The 23301-nt window shown below is 35.4% G+C and overlaps 1 protein-coding gene across 1 annotated transcript; it reads right to left on the bottom strand.

Annotated features, from left to right (window-relative positions):
* Positions 1 to 3963: 3963 nt before the first annotated feature.
* LOC144970884 (uncharacterized) lies at positions 3964 to 21214 on the bottom strand. Its single transcript, XM_078911021.1, has 11 exons — positions 20645 to 21214; positions 19177 to 19332; positions 18026 to 18215; positions 17525 to 17593; positions 15276 to 15407; positions 13078 to 13182; positions 10123 to 10253; positions 9446 to 9511; positions 6264 to 6384; positions 5282 to 5371; positions 3964 to 4257 (listed from the first exon to the last, which is right to left on the bottom strand). The coding sequence occupies exons 1-11, from the start codon at positions 20812 to 20814 to the stop codon at positions 4198 to 4200; spliced, it is 1290 nt and encodes a 429-aa protein (XP_078767147.1). The 5' UTR covers positions 20815 to 21214; the 3' UTR covers positions 3964 to 4197.
* Between the last annotated feature and the right edge of the window lie 2087 nt (positions 21215 to 23301).

Genomic DNA, 23301 nt, shown 5'->3' with positions numbered 1-23301 from the left:
AGTCACAACAAGATCTTGACCGTGACCAATGGAACCAATTAACAACATGGATGGAGAGGACAGCTATACTCATCGATAATGACTGAATCACGCAATTGTAAGCAAGCGTCATTCGGACTGCGAGGCTTACTACTCCTTACAACAAAAACCCAGATAATCAGATTATCATCTATATTAGTCTTTTATTATAATTTTAAGTTTAAGCAACATCTTTACATCTTTGATTCAATGAAAAATAATCACAATCATAAAATACATAGGTAGGTGAAAAAAAAAATAAAATGTGTAATTGAATATTGCAAGGATTTGTGAGTTAAAAAAAAAACATACATGAAATATATAAGTACAACAAACAACTCTGTAGAATGATTTTACAAAAATTCTTCATCGCTTCTTTTTTTCCATGTTGAGATTTGAGGGATTATTTCCCTTTGAATGTCTCTTTCCACCTATTATTTTAATGTCATGAGACCTAAATAGGTTGGTCAATGTTAAGGAAAATATTGTTTGTTTTTGTTTTTGTTTTTAAGGATTTTACGGCGCTTGCAACACATTTAGGTTATATATCAGTAAAAAGAAAGAAAATGGGATAGTAAAAAGTTCTAGAATTACAATTAAAGCATCCAAGAAAAAGTAAGACATAGGGGAATTGGGAACAAATAGGGATCAGATATAGATTCAAAGAGCATACCACCAATTGAGATCACCTTTAAGTCTCATCCGGACACAAGCATAAAATCCAACAAAGAGGAATACACTCAAATGCTTACATTATACATTCAAAATAACAAATATAATAATACATAACAGAGAGATGATTTACAAGGAAAAAAATATCATCTCCCAAAACAATAACTATGCATTTGGCTGTTTCCCTCCTAGCCAGGACAAAACCAAGTGATCTCATTCCAAGACAAAGACAGAAAGCATGTTGGAAAACAGATATAAGGGGATAGAAGACACAGTAAGCAAATCCCTGCCCACTATGGGGGGTCAGGATCCCCACCCAGGGGCCAGGACAAAACCAAGTGATCTCATTCCAAGACAAAGACAGAAAGCATGTTGGAAAACAGTTATAAGGGGATAGAAGACACAGTATGTACCTCCCTGCCCACTATGGGGGGTCAGGAACCCCACCCAGATATAAGGGGATAGATGACACAGTATGTACCTCCCTGCCCACTATGGGAGGTCAGGAACCCGACCCAGAAAAAACTGTTTAAATCGATACTTAAAATAAAGTCTACAATTTCAATTTAGGTCCTGGAGGGACAATCTCGGAAAGGTGGAAGAATCGACTTAATATACTTCAATTATAAATCATGTTATAAATCATATTTTACCTTACATTACAAGCCACTCATTTGATGTACTATTGGTTCATCTGAATTGACGTGCACTTGTTTTCAAGTCCGATAAACCTAACTTGTGACAGGCTCATTGCTATAATGAAAATACTCACAAACCTATATATATTTAATTACAACAATGTTAAAACAAGCCAATAATTCAAACCTGTCTACGACTGCGAAGATTTTGTAATATATTACGAATTTTGGTTCTGGCCGGAGAACTATATAAAGATCTTTAATTCTATTAAACATCTTGAAAACAACATTCTGGTGCCAGAGCTAGCATATAAAGGGATGAACCCTCTCCTTACCACCTATTGGAAAATGGTCACATTTATTACGATGTAATCGTCTCTTTTCTCATCCAGATTTCATTTATTTTTGCTATATTGCTATAGCTATAAAAACGACATTCTGTAATAGAGCTCATAATATTGTCTAACAATATTAAGTATAGAATGTGTTTGTTGTTTGTTTTTGTTTTTAAGGGTTTTACGGCGCTTGCAACACATTTAGGTTATATCAGCGCCAGTAAAAAGGAAGAAAATGGGGTAGTAAAAAGTTCTAGAATTACAATTAAAGCATCCAAGAAAAAGTAAGACAAAGGGGAACTGAGAACAAATAGGGATCAGATGTAGATTCCAAGAGCACACCCTCAATGTACATAGTTTGAGATCACCAATAAGTCTCATCCGGACACAAGCACGGCCCCCACTAAGAGGAACACACTCAAATGCTTACATTATAAAGTATAACAAATATAATAATACATAACAGAGAGATGATTTACAAGGAAAAAAATATCATCTCCCAAAACAATAACTATGCATTTGACTGTCTTCCTCCCAGCCAGGACCCCGACCAGGGCCAGGTCAAAACCAAGCAATCCTATTCTAAGACAAAGACAGAATGCAAGTTGGAAAACAGATATGGGGGGATAGAAGACACAATAAGTACCTCCCTGCCCACTATGGGAGGTAGGAACCCCACCCAGAATGTGCTTGTTGTTTTTCTGATTGAGTAAGATATGTCTGTTTTTGTATTGGGTGGGTGTGAAGTTTTGGGGGAAAATCTGAAAATGGCTGGTAAGGAGAGGGTTAAAAGCATAATTATGGACAAGTTGGTGATTTTTAAAGGTAGTTAAAACGTGTGTCTACTGTGTAATTACCGCTGGATAGTATATATTTTTCCTATTTCAAGTAGATAGGTCTGCCACAATTGCATTGTTTTGTTGATAAAGGGGATACCCGAAACGTTCATTTGATCTGTTTTTGTAATTAAATTGAAGCTTACAATCAATTTTACATTATTATTTATTTATTCGAGCTTAGAGCAGCAACATTTAGATTATTTAATTAATTGAGCATATTTTAGAAATAACTATTATTCTATTTTAATTTGTGCTTCCTTACAAAGGAGTGTACTATTTCCTGCCAACCAATGTTTTGTTTATTCATCGTAACAACGCCACAACCACAATCTCATTCATCCTGTTTTGTTGATAAAGGGGAAACCCGAAATGTTCCTTTGATCTGTTTTTGTGATTAAATTGAAGCTTACAATAAATTTCACATTATTATTCATAATTGCATTGGATTATCAGACCTGCCAATATGTGCACAGAGATCTAAACCAATCATTGTCGTATAGTAAATACTAATCGGTCTGGTACTGCTGACTGTAATAAAAAAGTAATATAACATTCAAAATTTGTAAAAACAAAAATAAACACACAATTAAATAAAACAAGGTTACAAACAAAATTATGATGAATAAACAACCCCTCTCCCATCTCCCCATACAGAGAGAGAAAGAGAGAGAGAGAGAGAGAGAGAGAGAGAGAGAGAGAGGAGAGAGGGGGAGAGAGAGAGAGAGAGAGAGAGAGAGAGAGAGAAGAGGAGAGAGAAACATAGACACACACACACACACACACACACACACACACACACACACACACACACACAAACACAACAGAAAAAGCAAAACAAAATCTAACGGATCATTCTCAAGTCAACAAACAACAATCAAAGAAGAAGAAATAAATAAAAAAAAATGAAAAAAAATAAATAAAAAAATAAATAAATACCTAAATAAATAAATAGATAAATAATAAATAAATATAAATAAACGATATCAAATGGCATCATCTTGCAGATAATGGGAGTAGAGCTTTCCAAAGCATATCTTTCAAGTTACCAGTCAGTGTGATTCTTGAGGGCTTGAGGACAAAACGCGTGTTATTCTTTTATATTTATTTTTTTAGTTATTTACTCAAGCTATCTTTTCGTATTCAAATGGTGGTTAGCCAAATAAACAAAGGGACTTGAAATTATTGGGTGGAAAAGTGATGACAAAACATGGAAAGTTAAATCTCCCTATATTTCCCTATACCACGAAATGAAGTGAGCAGAAACGTGCCATAGGACATTAGAGAATAAAAACTTTGAGGTAATGAGGATTCGAAGGATTCACCCATGACTTCACTGTTAGGGCAACTCTGCCTGGCCACGAGAGATATGCTTTACAATCGGGGTCATGGGTTCAAATCCTCATGACATCAAAAAAAAAAATTATTTTCTATTGTCTTCTGGCACTTTTCTACTTACTTCAATTTTTTTCTTTTTTTTTTTTTTTTTTTTTGTTTCTTAATTTCAACAAAAATGTCTGCCGCACTCACTTTTATCAATTTATTTTTCCCACTTTAATCCCCCTATGATCCATGAGGAGCGATAGGCATAAGTAAGGTGGTGAGATCACAAAATTGCTACACATTATTTAGAGATGAGTTGGCTTCAAACCCATATTCTGTCGATGCTATCAAATTGTTGCTGTAGTTGGGGTAGGGTTAGAGGTCAATGTCTTTGTCCCGCTGCTTTATCAACTCTTTGAAAGCACATCGCAGAATCTGTGGATGGAAGTGGTATGTTTGAATAATAATAAAGTTGATGATGATGATGGTGATGATGATGGTGATGATATGATGATGATGACGATGATGATGATGATGATGATGATGATGATGATGATAATAATGATGATGATGATGATGATATGATGATAGATGATGATGATGATATGATGATGATGATATAATAATAATAATAATAATAATTATTATTATTATTATTATTATTATTATTATTATTATTATTATTATTATTATTATTATTATTATTATTATTATTATTAACATTATTATTGTTATTATTATTATTATTATTATTATTATTATTATTATTATTATTATTATTATTATTATTATTATTATTATTATTATTAATTATTATTATAAATAGTAAAATGAATAATAATAATAATAATAATAATAATAAGAAGAAGAAGAAGAAGAAGAAGAAGAAGAGAAGAAGAAGAAGAAGAAGAAGAAGAAGAAGAACAACAACAACAACAACAACATTAACAACAACAACAAAAACAACAGCAACAATAATAATAATAATAATAATAATAATAATAATAATAATAATAATACATTTTTTTTTTTCAAATAACAACTTAAGATGTTAATTCTTTTCCTTCTTCCTATTGACAGTAAAGCAACTGACATTGTTCATAAGTCTTTTATATTTATCTTTTAAGATACAACTAAAACAGCATTTAAAAGAAAGGAATTAAGCGACAACGAAACCAATAAAAATGCTTTTGCAGTGGTGCCACTTTGTTTTTGGGGAGATTTTTTGTGTGTGCTTTCTTTTTTTTTTTTTTTTGTTTTTTTGGTGTTTTTTTGTATTTTTGTTTTTGTTTTTGTTTCCTTTGTTTTTATTTTTAGTCTGCTGAAGAAAGGAATGCGCACAATTTAACAGATTATCAGTGTCATCAAAATGGGGACATGAGGTAATCAGCAGTGCAAGGCAGTTAAGTTATCTTATAATAATTGTGTGGCATTCATTTTTAAAATGTCTAACCCTCACCTCGTCCGTCTCCTTTATCTTGGTGTAATCTTCCTTTGGCTCTCGCTGTCCTCTTTGTGAATGCTGAGGCATTATGGGACCAGCCAGACCCTGTGAATGCAGATAAAACTCCGTTTTTAACATTGCTTTAACACTGAAGTTTTCCTCTATCAATCAGTATCTCGCGAAGTGGGGTGAAGTGACCGAGTGTTTAAGGCATTGCACTGTGATCCGGATGACCCGGGTTCAAGCCCCGCTTCAGGCACTTTCACTTTTTTCCTTGAGCAAGATTATTAACCCAAATTTGCTCACTTGGACAACATGGGTGATTCCTGTTGACATCAGACATCTTGTTTGATGAGTTATCTATATTCCTTCGTGGAATGCATAGGAGACGATATCTTATGATATCGTGGCGCAAAAGGCATAATTTTTTAATTTATTAAAATCAGTATCTCGCAGTATCATTTTTTCGATTCCCCCCCCCCCCCCCCCCCAAATACCTCATTTTTTATATAGAACAATATCTGCTAAACGTGCTCAAAGTGCTTTACAAGGGGTCCCTAGCCAATAGCAACTCTTAAAAGGGTAGGATGAGACATGATGCCACAGGCAAAAGTACATTTTTAAAAAAGGACAGAGACAATTCTGCCAGTGGGCAGGGATTCATTTTACACCTGAGTACGGATTTTTTCAAGGAGTGACTCAACTTTGGGCAGTTCAGAGCACAGGTCCTGTATTCTCTATGGTTCAGAGCGAGACTCGAACCTTGGACCTTCCAATCTGAAGGTGAGGGTCACAAGACCACATAGCCGCATAAAGAACTACTGATGATGATGGTGATGATGAAGATAATGACGATGGTTATGATGATGATGATGATGATGATGATGATGATGATGATGATTTTCCATGTAGATGAATAAAGAGTTTTTTTGTTCATTTTTTAATTCAAGAATGCAATAATACTTTAAATTAAATATTTCAAATCTTTGTTCCTCACATTCCATGCATCTGTGAGTGGCACCCCCTTCTTACTCCTGTTGGTTGCTGGGTCATAGGTCGCCCCTATGTTGTTATTGGGGCCGGCAGCAATCTCAGCCTCCGTAAGGGAGTCAATGTATCTACATAGACAAAGACAATTATAGGCATCATTTAACATACATATAAATGCCAGATCAAATTCAATAAATTCCTAAAAACACACTATTCACTTAGAAAATTGAGTTTAAAAAAGCAGCGCTTATTTGTTACAGAAATAGTAAACAAAAATTTTAAAAACTATGAAATGAAACAGGCCTATGACCTTGACCTTATCAAAATTAAAAGGACGGGAACATTGCACATCTGACATCTCTGGTGTGCACCAAATGACACCAGGTGAAGCAGACATTTTATTTCATTGACAGGAATTAATCTACTATCATTGACAGACACCACTAATGTTGAGTCACCAATAAGTGTGTAGTGGTATGTACTTATAGGATTGAGTCCCTGGGTGTGGGTAGGGGGTTTTGTGAGTTTAATAGGAATAATAAAGTTTATGAAAAAAAAAAAAAACTAACAACTAACAATGTGTATGTTGTTTTATATCTTTATCTTGCACAACTGTCTATTGGGGTCCTGAAAAATGGTTGTAGTTGAAGTAGTATTTCATAGCCATATGTCATGGAGCTAGAGTTCATCAAGGTTGCTATAGCGCTAAACGGATACTAGCAATTGCTTTCTACCCTTTGAATAGTATGCTAGTATATCTTAAAGTACTTTCTGCAATACCTAACAGGCCCAGCTACCCAATCACTGATGTGTGGAGATAGGGGTCAGAAATTTTTTTTGGACCCAGGATCAATCATCTGAGATATTGAGACTGCCATCACTCTCTTATAGTAGGCCACAATTGGATTCAATGGTCTGATGTCATGTCGCCCAGCAACGGCGGCCATCGTGGTTCTAAACAAAGAACATAGGTACTTTTTATTCTTCATGCTGGCTAAAACTTTTTATATGTCTTGTGATCAGAATGTGTAAAAGTCAAAACGTGATCAGATTTATAATGTTTTTTTTCCTCTGGATACGCTTTTCGTTGAAGAAATATTTCATAAGGGCATCCGCCATTGTCCTGATAGTTTAGAGCCAGTTACTAAGTTACCATGCGTCAGTACGAGGGAAGTGACGTTATGACTGTTGAAGCGTATTATGCATACTTAAAAGTGTATAGGCTGGTGGATTAAAAGAGGGACAAGACCTGAAGAATTGTTGGTGGAACATAATACATTAGTGGTCCTTCACAGCCACAGGAACCATTGGCATAGAGTTTATCAAGGTTCTATAGCACTAACGGACAATAGCAACTTCTTTCCACCCTAAAAAATAAATAACAATAGTATGGAAGCTTCAATTGAATTAACAAAGGTGGATAATATCGACTTTTCAGGTTTTCCCTTCATCAACAAAACACAATGAATGGAATAAAAAAGACAAATTAGAATGGAAAAAGTGTGGTGCGATATTAATATTTCTACCCTTTGAATAGGATGATAGTCTATCACAAAGTACTTTCTGCCATACAAACAGGCCCAACTACCCAATCACTGCAGTGAGGACGGATAGTTAAAATAAAATATCTTGACTTCGCCTCAAATCAATATCTTCCCTTGACATGTGAAACGTGCTCTACCATGTGTCAAAAAGTACTTTCTGCCATACAAACAGGCCCAACTACCCAATCACTGCAGTGAGAACGGATAGGTATAAATAAAATATCTCGACTTCGCCTCAAATCAATATCATCCCTTGACATGTGAAGCGTGCTCTACCATGTGTCACAAAGTACTTTCTGCCATACAAACAGGCCCAACTACCCAATCACTGCAGTGAGGACGGATAGGTATAAATAAAATATCTCGACTTCGCCTCAAATCAATATCTTCCCTTGACATGTGAAGCGTGCTCTACCATGTGTCACAAAGTACTTTCTGCCATATAAACAGGCCCAACTACCCAATCACTGCAGTGAGGACGGATAGGTATAAATAAAATATCTCGACTTCGCCTCAAATCAATATCTTCCCTTGACATGTGAAGCATGCTCTACCATGTGTCACAAAGTACTTTCTGCCATACAAACAGGCCCAACTACCCAATCACTGCAGTGAGGACGGATAGGTAAAAATAAAATATCTCGACTTCGCCTCAAATCAATATCTTCCCTTGACATGTGAAGCATGCTCTACCATGTGTCACAAAGTACTTTCTGCCATACAAACAGGCCCAACTAACCAATCACTGCAGTGAGGACGGATAGGTATAAATAAAATATCTCGACTTCTCCTCAAATCAATATCTTCCCTTGACATGTGAAGCATGCTCTACCATGTGTCACAAAGTACTTTCTGCCATACAAACAGGCCCAACTACCCAATCACTGCTGTGAGGATGGATAGGTATAAATAAAATATCTCGACTTCTCCTCAAATCAATATCTTCCCTTGACATGTGAAACGTGCTCTACCATGTGTCACAAAGTACTTTCTGCCATACAAACAGGCCCAACTACCCAATCACTGCAGTGAGGATGGATAGGTATAAATAAAATATCTCGACTTCGCCTCAAATCAATATCTTCCCTTGACATGTGAAACGTGCTCTTCCATGTGTCACAAAGTACTTTCTGCCATACAAACAGGCCCAACTACCCAATCACTGCTGTGAGGACGGATAGGTATAAATAAAATATCTCGACTTCTCCTCAAATCAATATCTTCCCTTGACATGTGAAGCGTGCTCTTCCATGGGTGCTATCATGACCTCCGGATCACATAACAATTTAACACAGTTATGTGGTCTTGTGGTGTGACACTCGCTTTCGGACCGGAAGATCCTGGCCCTGGCCTCGCTCGGGGCACAGTTTAATCCTTGGAAAAGTCTCTTTACTCGCATTCTCTCATCTTACTCAGGTGTAAAATGACTACCTGACTGTAAACAGCGTTGTCTCTGTCGGAAAAAAATTGTAATATTTCCTATAGGCGTCATGTCTTGTTCTATATGATTCGTGTTGCTGTTGGTCACAGACCCTTTTATAGTGTGCTTTGAGCACGTTTAGTGGAAACCGCGCTTTATAAGCTCAATTTTTTTTTTTTAAACAACAAATCACCTTAACTAATAGAGTAACATCCAAATCCTTACCTGAGACAACCATCCAAATCCACCTTCAGCTTCTGCTCAAAATCTCTGTATTCCTTTTGAATTCCCCTGGGACAGAATAAATCCAAATAAATTTATAAGAAGATGATAATGCATAAAATCATCGGCCAATGTTTCACTTCACTAATTTCAAATCACGACATTTCATTAAAAGCCTATAAAATGTCCTACCACCTCAAGATCATATCATTTTTTAATTGGTCTTGATGAAGAAATGTGAATTTCGAGTAAATATTGTAAAAATTATAAGAAAATTTAATGTTTTTGAAGTTGAAGAAGCAAAAGGATGTGCATTTATTTTCAATCAAGTTTTATCTGTTAATTAAACTGAAACTTGAATCTTATGCACCCGTTCATTCCGACATCATATTGTCGTACTCTGAAAAAAACATGTATTTAAAATTTTGGCTAGAAAACTTGTCCTTCAAACAATGATCAAATAAAATGATGATGATTAAAATAAATAAACATATTTTTTCACAGTACAGCAGAATACCATTTGAGACTATAGGTTAATATACATTTAAGAATATAGACTACACTATAGAAAGAAAATGAAATTGAAAACCACCATTTTTTTTATTATCCCAATATTGAATCTGAGATCAATGAAAAAAAAAATCAAAATGATAGGGGAACAAAACTCAAACTTGACTGACAGAATCCTTCTCTGTAGAAAATTGATGTTCTCGTCCATTCTCTCTTTAGCCACACGCATCCTGTCATCAAAGGCTTGCTTGGCTGCATCTCTCAGGGTGTACAGATTGTCGGCATGCCGTTTGTGGTCCACCTGTTGGCAAATGGAAAAATTGTGACCAATACCACAACAGCAGCATCATGTCAGGGTTCACCTGCTTAACCCTCTCCCTACCACATGTAGAAAATCATCACATTCGTTACGATCCAAACACCATTTTTCTTTTTCAGATTTGGTGTATGAATCAATTAATTTGAAAAAATATCTTTGTTATATTTACAAGAATTAAATGCTGTTTTGTAAACCTTTGTTTTGCTCAACAAAATTATATATAGCATGTACTAAATGCTTTTAATTTTGAGTTACAAAATACATTTTGTGTGTAAAGCCGGTATAGCAATTCAGTAAAAATCTTGAAAATGGTGGATTAAAATCACTGGCGGTCGGTCAATAGAGCGAAGTTGTTTTGTGCCGCCCTATATTTTCCGTAGATTAGCATGTTAACCAAACAAAAAACTTCAATTTTACATTTTTGATAAAATTAAAAATTTAGCACATACTGCTTTTTGTTTTGAATTTAATATTTGATGACTCGTGCGTCGCTCCGCGAAGGTAGCGTCAAATCGGCACGTTTCATCTTTCCCCCGTTGCCTGCGCGGGGTGACAATGAGCGGAGGGTGTGGTGTGGTGGGGAAGTTTTTTTTGTTTATATGAGCCAGTCTTCGTTTGGCCGTCCTGTCCTTATCCTATACTCCGTTGTACCTTGAAGAAAGTTAGTTACTACTCCCCAATCTCCCTCCACCCTCCCTCCCCAACTAACTATTGTCTTTCACTGCTAAAATAATTAGGCCAAGACGGCCAATCTAGCGATGCACGCCCTGAGGTCCTACTTGGGATAAATTAAAACCATATCAGTTTTATCACTGAAAGAAGAGGCTTTGCTTCACTTAGATATACGGATGAAGAGAATGGCAATAAATATATATTTTATCATTGTTTGTTTTGCTTAAATATATATTAAATATAAAAAAGAACAGTAAACAAAGTATGCACCGAGAAGAGCCCCATGGTACTATAAATAAAAATCCCTGACCCCACGGAGTCCTTCATCCCCGCACACTCCCAACGATCCCTACTCAACTTGTATTGTGAGCATTGTCTAATACTAATAATAGTATAATTATAAAGATGTCGCTGATTGTGTGTGAAGTTAACAAGTGCTTTGCGTTTGGAATTAAATGTGGATTTTTAAATTCTATTATTCTAAAGTTGTGTGTCATACCGTTAGTCGTTAGTATTCAGAGAAAAGTATTATCGCTGTTGTCATTGTTTATGAAACCTACCTGTTTTTATCTTGAATCATTTTATTTTAAAAAGTTATTTCTGTAATTTGTAACCAATCATGAATCATGTTGATTTTTTAATTGATAATCAATTCCGACACTTATCCCCTCAAGAGAAAATAGTGGTAAAAGATTTAGGTCCACACAAACCAGTGAATTTTAACTTAGTTTCTAACACTCCGAGGAGACAGCGCCGATTGAATAATGATTATTTTTTAAATGTTGAATGGCTTACTGCCAGTGAAAGCCGTAAAACGCTTCATTGTTTTTATTGCTTGATTTTGGTGATGTATGCTATAACGGACAACAGGAGGATTCAGTGATATTGCGCACATCTCTCAGGCACTGAAGAAACATTCTGAATCAAATAGCCATGTCACAGATGCTGTTAAATATAAACTTTTCAACGTTGTAGATATAAGAAATCAGTTGGAAACAGGACATGCTGCGTCTGTGAGTCGTTATAATGAACAGGTGAAAGTTACCAGACAAGTTTTGTCCAAGATAATTGATGCTCTTTTGTGAGTACGTCTCGTTAATATTCTAACACACACACACACACACACACACACACACATACACGCACACACAAATACACGCACATATATGCAAACAATTGCAATACCGCCCTCCACACACACACACACATACACACACACATACAAAGTAGGTCAAATTAAGTTAAATTAACTAGACCAATAAAATTTGATTCTGTATTTCGGATTTGTGCCGCCTTAAATACAATGTGACCAACCGCCCCTGATTAAAATCGAATTTTAAGCTTAGCTTATAAAATATGAGTTATGATAAATGCCTTCATTTAGATGAGTGAGTTTTGTTTCTTACTCATCAAAACACTTCTATTTCCTATTTCTGGCCATTTTTACTTTAGACTTCCATTATTTTAAAAAATCTAGTTTATTCCAACTGTATACCAGATTGGCACATTGGGTCATAAACGTGAGTTTTCAAAAACTAAATGTGACCCACCATCACAAAACAGAATTATGTCAGGATGTATTGAACCCCTCACTAATAGTTAAATCAAAATAGATGAGAGAAAAGTTCTCAGCAAATCCAATCAGGAAAAACGATAGTGAATTTTTTTTTTTTAAATCGCAGTGTTCTTTAACTAAGAACCACTGGTACAAGAAAGCGTAGAATTTGAAATGACAACTTTATCCAATTTCACATAGAATAACATAGAATAAGAAAGCATGACCATTAAGATGGAAATACCATACCCATCACACTTTGAAATGCTTCATTTATTCCATACTTCTATATCACAACGACACTGCATTTTAATTGGTAGGCAAGAATTTTATTTTAAAAAGGTCTTATGGAATTATACTTGAAATACGAGTACCCACCATCATAAATCTTAAATGTGTATTTTCCGAACCACATTCAACATTTCCTCACATCCCTTTCTAAAAAATCAGATAAGACAAAAAGATACTCCTAAACATTGAAACAATACACAAACAAATGATGTTTTGCCCTTGGCCATCTCCAGGGGCAGATGAAATATGCCAAAAAAAAGATGAGAAATGTTTTAAAACCTCACTCACTTTGGGTGGAGGCATTGGCCTGACTGACACGTTGTCAAGGACCATGATGTTTCCAGCTCTCAATACATCAGACTGGTAAGTTCTGTCACGTTCCACAGGATTTCCCTGGAAAACATTCAATTCAAGTTGAATTTGTAAGAACTTGGCCTATGTGAAACTTATACAGTAAAATTACTTTAAACCGAAAGAAGCTAAACCGAAAAATAGCTTAAACCGCAAAGAATTCAATAAATTATACTAGTTTCTTCATTATCTATGTACTAATTCTTATGATGAACCGAAATACTTCTAAGAAGGACTTTCTTTAAACCGAAAAAAACTTGAGAGCACCTTCCCTTTTTCTCTCTCTATTTTTCTTTTAAAATTCGGGAAGGTGGCCCCACATAATAATGCCCGGCGATATTAAAACAAAGAGCGTAAGTATAAGATGAGGGTGAGGGGTGGGGGGTAGGCAAACACTTCAATCACTGCACTTGGGTTTGGCCAGCACCACGATCCCAGACTGGAAAAGGAAGACACCGGGTGACTGGCAGGCGAAAAATGAGGAAAGAGGGGAAGTTGGGGTGTAGAATCACGCAAGCAAGATGTTCTCGCTCGTGTGCTGATGCTTTGGAACCGACTGGATTTTCAACACGACAATAAGGAGGGGGGTGGTAGACAACTTACCATTGACATGCCATTTCATTTCCACTTTGATTGAATGTGTGTGTGTGTGTGAGAGGGGGAGGGGGGGTTCTATGTAATTAGGCTTTCAACCTAATGGCTTTTCAACAAAAGAGAGGTGTGTAGTAGACAGCTTAGCATTGACACACCTTTTCATTTCCATTTCACTTCACCTCTGAGTAGCTGCTGCGCATCATTCATTATCAATTACCGCACAAGAACTATCGATCTTATTTTAGCTTTACATTTTACTAAAAGATGTCTAAAAGAAAGCACTGTGCTTACACGTTGGAGTTTAAAATCAAAATACTATGTGAAGTCGATGAAAAAAAAGTTGATCAAGACGGAGATATGTAAAAAACACGGCATCCCGAACTCAACTCTTTCAACAATTTTGAATTGAAAACGAAAACCCCCAAAAATATTTTTAAAACACACCAAAAATTTGTAAAAATAAAATAATGAAATTAAAAAATAATAATTTTTAAAATGGTTACGGAGACGGCATTTATTCAACAACTATATTTAAGGGGAAACCCATGATACGATTAAATGAGCAAATTTCTTAAATAGTTACTACCCTTGAAAAACATCGCAAAATGGGAACTTGCTTTAAACCAAAATGTCTTTAAACCGAAATGTTTTAGAAGGTCCCCAAAATTTCGGTTTAAAGTAATTATACTGTATTTCATTCATATATTGAAATAAAGCAAAAAATATTATTTTTATTTAAACAATAAATAATAAATTTATTAAATTACAAATTAACAAAGAAAGAATGAAATACATAAATGATGTATCGTTGTTGCATCAGTAACTCAGCGACAATGTGTCTTATCGTGTTACAAATTCAAGCAATGCTGAGCACACTAATTAAATGGGTGTTAATAATCAAGGAACTATGGTCCTGGCGTCATGCCTTTGGAAATGGCACTTTTTACAATATAATAATCCAGTCAACTGAAGTGAAAATTAGTATCTTATTCCAGTCATTGATAGATACAAGTGCTAGTGATTAATAAAAGGAGTAGGAGTAGATATTGTCAAGATCAGTTCACATTCACAATTACTACATTTCTTAAGGAGTTCTGTACGTTTATCATGCTTCTGGGTTATTATTTTCTCACTATATTGGATTTATTGCACTGGATAAATTTTACACCTATTTCTCGATTTCCCTTTCTTTTTTTCTTTTTTGCTCATCTTAATTTATGCATTGTTTTAAATTCCGCTCAACTTGGAACTTCTTAGTTACATATCAAACTCTCTTTTTTATTTACTTTCCAAGATTTTTCTACAACTAAGAGGACCTACACAATTTCTCTGTCGTCAATCTGGAATTTAGTAATGTATTTATGTCTTTATTGTTTTTGTTGTTGACTGAAGAAGAATTGAGCCCGAAATGTTCCGTGTTTGGTATTTTGTTCTTTTTTGAAAATGTTATATTCATTTTTGTTTATCACTTTTTACAGTCCACAGCTTCTAGCAGCTTAGTATCACTTTTACATTTTTTTCTGGCACTAAATCAAACTTACAGTCAGGTTTAACACGGTCAATTCATTGAGTCTGGTGATAAGACGGAGAACGTTGTCCAAACTTTTCACTTGGTTGTTCGAGGCGTTGATCACCCGTATATGTAAACAACTTGTGAGAGGTGTGACATCTGTCTGTGTGAGACAAATTTTTTAAATACAGCTCAGGAATTAAAAGCCTGTCTTGAGTTCTTTCGGGGGGGGGGGGGGGGGGGGATGCTATAAAAGTCCTTCAAAAAAAAAAAGTCCATTCACAAAAAAAAAGGGGTGAAAAGAAATTAAATAATATGATACCACCGTCTCCAAATGATATTATGTCAAAATAAATCAGAAACTGAAAAGTGAATTTAGAATCAAAATGATAATAAATACAAATTTTAAGTTGTTTGCAATGTGAGAAATTGTATTTATTCTCCGCCATAATCAATAGAAATTAGCTCCTTATTTCATATTTGTGGCCACAAATCAATTTCCAGCACCAATCTCATCCTTACATGATACCTTTCTGAGCCAGTCGCTGATGAAGAAAACTTTAAATGGAAATAAAATCATGTCATATCTTTCAACTTTTTTGTCTGTCAACAAACTATGAAATATTTGAGCCTTCAGAAGACCTCTTTTCTTTATGTGATAAGAAATATTCTGCATTAGAATAATGAAGTTAGTTCTTTATTCAAGCATAAGTAGTTTTAGAAGTGTAGCACAAACTGGTCAACCTCTAGTTGCGAGGTGAAGACCATACCAATGTGCCACACACAACTGGCTGACTAAATAAATCTTATTCCCTTTCTAGAAACCTTGTCCCTTGGTGTTTTTTTTTTGTTTTGTTTTTTTGTTTTTTTTTTGGGGAGGGGGGGGGGGGGTTTATATTTAAATGTAAAGTGCACTGTCTGAGCTTAACACTCATAAAGACAGAAAATCAGGTAAGAGGTGGTAGATTATTCAAGTTTTTTGTAGAATCAAAAAAAAAAAAAATTTAAAAATTAAAATTGAGCTTTATATAGCGCAATATCAACTAAGTGTGCTCAAAGCGCTTTACAAGGGGTCCCTGGTCGACAGCAACATTTAACATGTAGGATGGGACATGACGCCTGTTAGGCGATATTACAATTTTTTGGACAAAGACAACATTTTACATCTGAGTACGGTGAGAGAATGTGAGTAAAGAGACTTTTCCAAGGACTCAACTATGCGCTGAGTGCCAACCCAGGACCTTCCAATCCAAAAGCGAGTGTCATACAACTAGACCACATAGCCGCACATAGAATCAAACAGACAGTAAAAGTTGTGTTCTAACATATTAAACATGAACAGCACATTAGTATTTATAAAACAGTACCTTGGCACCTTTAAGGGAAATTAAAGATACAGTTTTAACTTGAGTACTAGGCTGCAGAATTAAACATTTTGTGAAAACAAACTTTAATTCTGCAAGTTTTACTGTGGTCCAGAGCTGAATCGTCAAAACTTTACAGAAATCTGTGTGTATCTACAAACAATCATGCTTTCAAATCAATTTCCATCACTTGATAATTACAATTGCATAATGACATACCAGCTTGTTGTGTTGATAATTACAACTGCATAATGACATACCAGCTTGTTGTCTTGATAATTACAATTGCATAATGACATACCAGCTTGTTGTGTTGATAATTACAATTGCATAATGACATACCAGCTTGTTGTGTTGATAATTACAATTGCATAATGACATACCAGCTTGTTGTGTTGATAATTACAATTGCATAGTGACATACCAGCTTGTTGTGTTGATAATTACAATTGCATAGTGACATACCAGCTTGTTGTGTTGATAATTACAATTGCATAGTGACATACCAGCTTGTTGTGTTGATAATTACAATTGCATAATGACATACCAGCTTGTTGTGTTGATAATTACAATTGCATAGTGACATACCAGCTTGTTGTGTTGATAATTACAATTGCATAATGACATACCAGCTTGTTGTGTTGATAATTACAATTGCATAGTGACATACCAGCTTGTTGTGTTGATAATTACAATTGCATAGTGACATACCAGCTTGTTGTGTTGATAATTACAATTGCATAATGACATACCAGCTTGTTGTCTTGATAATTACAATTGCATAATGACATACCAGCTTGTTGTCTTGATAATTACAATTGCATAGTGACATACCAGCTTGTTGTCTTGATAATTACAATTGCATAATGACATACCAGCTTGTTGTCTTGATAATTACAATTGCATAATGACATACCAGCTTGTTGTGTTGCACAAGAATTTCCTCTAGCTTTGGAAAAGAAGATGCTCCCTCCAAATTGTTGAGCTTTGAAATGGAGGAAAAATAAAAGTTGTTTATTTTGATTACAATGAAACAACAAACTTCTAACAATTACAATAAACGTATGTGATTTGTATACACTTAGTCTGGAATGATTTAAATAGTGATAAGGCATGGTCCAGCTCCGCTTCAGGCAAGATCATAAATACAAAATTTGTTCAATTGGACAGCATATGATATTCATCTTCATCATCATAATCATCATCATAATCATCATCATCATCATCATCATCATCATCATCATCATCATCATCATCATCACCATCATCATCATCATCATCATCATCATCCATCATCACCATCATCATCATCATCATCATCCATCATCATCATCATCATCATCATCATCATCATCATCCATCATCATCACCATCATCATCATCATCATCATCATCATCATCATATAATCTATCTTACTTGGTTATTGCTAAGGTTTAGAGTCCTAAGGTTGATCAGACTGGGTATGATAGAGATGTCGGTTATGAAATTGTTACTAAGGTTGAGTTCTCCCAAAGACAGATTGTTCAGAAGACCGTCGACGTTCTTGATGTTGTTGTGAGACAAGTTCAAACTGTACAAATGTCTTAAAACCTCAATGCCTTGGAAGCTGATAGAAGAAAGAATGTTCAATGTTTGTTTGAGATGGTGTACGAAAATAGTTTACTGCTGAAACGCAGAAACTTATTAAGAATATAAGCATTAAATTGTCCCAACTATCGGGTAACCACCAGGGTTTAAAGAGAACATGCCTGAACAGTAATCAGGATGTCTGGGGCTTTATCCCCACTTAATGCGGGCTATTTTTTTAAACTTTATTTTTAAACAATATTTTACTTGTGTTATATTTTCTCTGGCACTTTTTCACACACCTCTTTTCAGATTTCAATAAAATGATAAGGAAATTGTTGACTTTTAACCTTGGAAGTGAAAAACGATTTTATCATGCTTGAATTGATCCCCATTTTTCTAAGTAGATGGTAATTGTTTGCAAACATTTGGTAAGTATATCAGAAAAGTGAGTGGAGCAGGCACTTATGTTGGTAACAACAAGAGATGAAGTCAGTAGGAAAATGCCAGAAGACAATAGAGAAGAAAAAAATGTTCGCAGCGGTGATGGCAGTTTGAACCCGCGACCTTATTGGTCTTATTGATCCCAGGGATCGTGGATAGCTCATACGGTAGAGTCACGCTCTCACCAACCAGGCGGAGTTGTCGTACCAATAAGGTCACGGGTTCAAACCCCCATCACTGCCGCGAACATTTTTTATTCTCTTTTGTCTTCTGGCACTTTCCTACTCACTTCATCTCTTGTTATAAGCATATCAGAAATATTTTTCACTAACAATGACATACCAAGCTACCCTGTCACTTCTGGGTGAACAGAGTGATTAGAAAAAACCCTCAACTGAATCAACTGAATATTGGTGAGTTTGCCAATTAAGCGATCAGGACCCCTCAAGAGTAGCACAGCAGTAATCTTAGATCTTCCAGTAACGAGACATTCAGCCTACAATTTCTGACTATAGCAGGGTTGACTTATAAATAATTTGTTGTTTCTTTTGACTTACTATTTAATCTGGTTTAATGAGGCATCGAGTGCTCTAAGATTTCTAAATGGAGCCAAACCATCATGGGGCAGCGAAGTCAGTTCGTTGAGGGAAACATCCAATCTGATGATTCGTGACGGAGTCTCAATTACAGACGAGAGGCGGGGGGCTGGATCTCTGTTGATTTGATATACAAAATTATTTTCCTTAATCCGTGAAAATAGATGGGTTATAAAATTTAGATTATATCAAGGTTTGAAACTATAAAAGGATTGACTTCTCTAATACCAATAGTATGGAAGTTAACCAATTATTATGATATAGCGATGATAAGTAAATGCGATAAGAAAGTCTATTGACAAAATAATGTACGTGCGGCTATGTGGTCTAGTGGTATGACACTCGCTTTCAGATCGGAAGGTCCTGGGTTCGAGCCTCGCGCTTGGCGCATAGTTGAGTCCTTGGAAAAGGCTATTTACTCACATTCTCTCACCGTACTCAGGTGTAAAATGAGTACCTGGTCATTAACAGCGTTGTCTTTGTCCGAAAAATTGTAATACCGCCTAACAGTCGACATGTCCCGTCCTGCATGTTAAATGTTGCTGCTGACAAGGGATCCCTTGTAAAACGCTTTGAGCACATTTAGTGGATTGCGCTATATAAAAGCTCAATTTGTTTTTTTTGTTTTTTTTTACATTGGCAAACAGATCAGTTCTGACGCCTAATGTCTTCAAGATTTGCCAAAGCATAGAAAGGACATTCATTTCTTGTTCTACGTAGAGAATTATGGAACACCACATTGATGCAACATGCACAGTGAATATTTTAATTTAGAAGGAATGACATTGCCGTCACTCAGCTCTTAGTTCTTGTAAAGCGCTTTGAGCATATTTAGTGGATATTGCGCTATATAAAGCTCAATAATGTATATTGTGATAAAGTTTGTTGATGACGTACAGAGGTTAGGTCTTAGACTTGCAAGCAACTTGCGTTAGACCTGTGGGATTGAGCTTGCAATTAAATACTTTGATTTAATGCAGATGCAGATATATTAAAGATAGCAGGGCAAAAGGCATACATGACTGACTTACATCCTCTTAATTTTATCAATTCATTATAAGCGCTAAAATTTAGTTTGGAATAAAAGCTAAATTGTGTAATCTTCGCATTTGTCGTCATTACCATATTTTTTTTAATCATTTTAATTTTCCTTTCAGACAACTCAGTAAAAGGGTAAAAAAGTAGGTACCTCCTTTATTTTAAATGTTTTAATACAGAGCGATATGTACATATGTGCAGGTCTGAGAATGTTACTAGATTAACATTGTGTAATGGACAATATTTTACGTCATTATGTTTTAGATTTTTATTTCAACAATTAGATAGCCCATAAGGAATTGGGAAATCTGACCTGCAAATAAGTGCACGTCGATACAGAGCGATCATGTGTATTTTATGTTCAAACTGCTTACTTAAAACTTTATTTTACCTCTCTTCCCCCCAGTGGAAACTGTAATCTAGAGACTTCAACTGGCACATTTTAAGATCCAATTGGTAAAAAACGCCAAATTTTTCAAGGCCCCAGGAATCTGGAACAAGTGTTGCTGGGAGACTCGACACATGGTGTTCTACAAAGGTTCCGCTGAGAAGATCACTCATTGTTATTTATCAATATTGTCAATCAAAATTGGGACAAATGCTGACAACTATGTACGCATTGTTGGCTCGGATAGATTGTAAAGGTTTTTTTTTTTTTTGTTTTGTTTTTTTCAAATTTATTCTGTCTGTTTACAATTTACAAGAGTCTACTTTTTTTAATGTGTTGATTTCCCCTCACCATCATGATTCACCATCGTCACCTCAAATCATAATCAACGCATTCTTGTATAAATCCCTTCATTTCAATAATCAGTTTGAGTATCTTTTTATGTAGCTTAGTCTAAAATAACATTTAATAACTATTCTTGGGATATTTTCACGAGAACAATGTTGTTGATAAACAAAAAATGAAGTAAAAATTTAGTGCTTGTCAGCCATCTTTGAAGCGTCCCCAGTTACTAAGAACGCGGCTCCATACATTCGATAAGAAGTAAATTTGTAACGTTTATTAACACCAGAATTGCACAAGGAAGAAGAAATATGTTACTCGTCACATCAAAACGGTACTATGCCTGATGCAGGCGGATGCTCAAAAGTGAAATTAAAATAAACACGATCAGAAATATGAAACTTCACCTCTACTTAATAAAAGGCGTGAACTTAACACACGCTTCATTGTTCTGATTTTATAATAAATAAATAAATCAATCAATCAATCAATCAATCAATCAATCAATCAATAAATAAATAAATAAAACTTGAGCTTTTATATAGAGCGATATCTACTGAATGTGCTCAAAGCGCTTTACAAAAGGGTCCCCGGCCAACAGCAACACTTAACATGTAGGACGTGACATGACTGACGCATGTTAGGCGATATTACAATTTTTTAGGACAGAGACAACTCTTTTAACGGTCAGGTACTCATTTTACACCTGAGCACGATGAATGAATGTGAATATAGAGCCTTTTCCTGGGACTCAAAATGCGCCGAGCGAATCTCGAACCGAGGACCTTCCGATCCGAAAGCAAGTGTTATACCACAAGACCACATAGCCGCACATTAAATTGTTAACATCAATATCACTCCGATATAGCACCGTGTTGATACCTCGACGAATCACATGATGAGTGAAAACAATAATAATAAAAAATAAGAATAAAGTTCCCTCTACTCATCCCTAAGGGGAAATAATAAAGTTCCCTCTATTCATCCCTAAGGGGAAATAATAAAGTTCCCTCTATTCATCCCTAAGGGGAAATAATAAAGTTCCTTCTACTCATCCCTAAGGGGAAATAATAAAGTTCCCTCTATTCATCCCTAAGGGGAAATAATAAAGTTCCCTCTATTCATCCCTAAGGGGAAATAATAAAGTCCCCTCTATTCATCCCTAAGGGGAAATTTATCTTTAAGGGTCTATTCCAAGGGAAGACTGGAATAATCCTGGCGTCAGCCGCAGTGTCGTACCGCAAGATGAGCAACCCGAGGTGACTTTTGCTCAAAGCCACACAACACGGAGGTTAATCGAATTCAGTACCATAAATGGATCGGGTGTCTTCTAGCGTAAAACATCACAGATGGTTTTGAGTTGATAATATTATTATGTCACGCCTAAGATTATTAACCCCCAATTTGCTCACTTTGGACAACAAGGGTGATTCCTGTTGACATCAGACATCTTGTTTGATGAATTATGTGCGGCTATGTGGTCTTGTGGTATGACACTACTTTCGGATCGGAAGGTCCTGGGTTCGAGCCTCGCGCTCGGCGCATAGTTGAGTCCTTGGAAAAGGCCCTTTACTCACTTTCTCTCACCGTACTCAGGTGTAAAATGAGTACCTGGTCGTAAGCAGCGTTGTCTTTGTTCGAAAAAATTATAATATCGCCTAACAGGCGGCTTGCCCCGTCCTATATGTTAAATGTTGCTGTTGATCAGGGATCCCTTGTAAAGCGCTTTGAGCACATTTAGTGGATATTGCTCTATATAAAGCTCAATTTTTTTTAAAAAAAAAAAGCTCAACGAATTATCTATACTCCTTCGTAGAATGCCTAGACGACGATATCTTATGATGTCGTGGCGGAAAGGCATGATAGATGCCGTAGTACTCTGGAAAAAGAACACATTTTAAATATTTGGCCAGAGTACTCGTCCTTTGTATAATATATCGATGATTAAAACAATCCTCATCTTGTCAAAACTCTCAAATTTAAACCTGGGACCTCTGATAGTCTTCGAGGAAGTTTCAGACCTATGAGCTTTTGACAAGATGAGTGTCAATTTATCGATCAATGTTTGAAGGACAGTCTTCTGGACATAATTTTTGAAAAGTGTTTATGTTTTTTTCTGTTGTTGTTTTGTTTTATTTATTTATTTTTTCTAATTTTTTTTTTTTGGGGGGGGGGGTTGTATTTTTTTTTAATTATTTTTTTTTTGCTTTGTTTGTTTGTTTTTTTTTCTTTTGTTTTTGTTTGTTTGGTTTTGTTTTGTTTTTTATGCTTGGTTTTTTTTAAAATATAATTTTATTTTAAAGTTCATTCAGAGGACG

Source organism: Berghia stephanieae, chromosome 1, assembly GCF_034508935.2.
Source record: "Berghia stephanieae isolate SIO BIC M18660-M18661 chromosome 1, UCSD_Bste_1.3, whole genome shotgun sequence".
Lineage (NCBI taxonomy): Eukaryota > Metazoa > Mollusca > Gastropoda > Nudibranchia > Aeolidiidae > Berghia > Berghia stephanieae.
The sequence above is the reverse complement of the archived record's forward strand: the minus strand, read 5'-3'. Positions and strand labels throughout refer to the sequence as shown.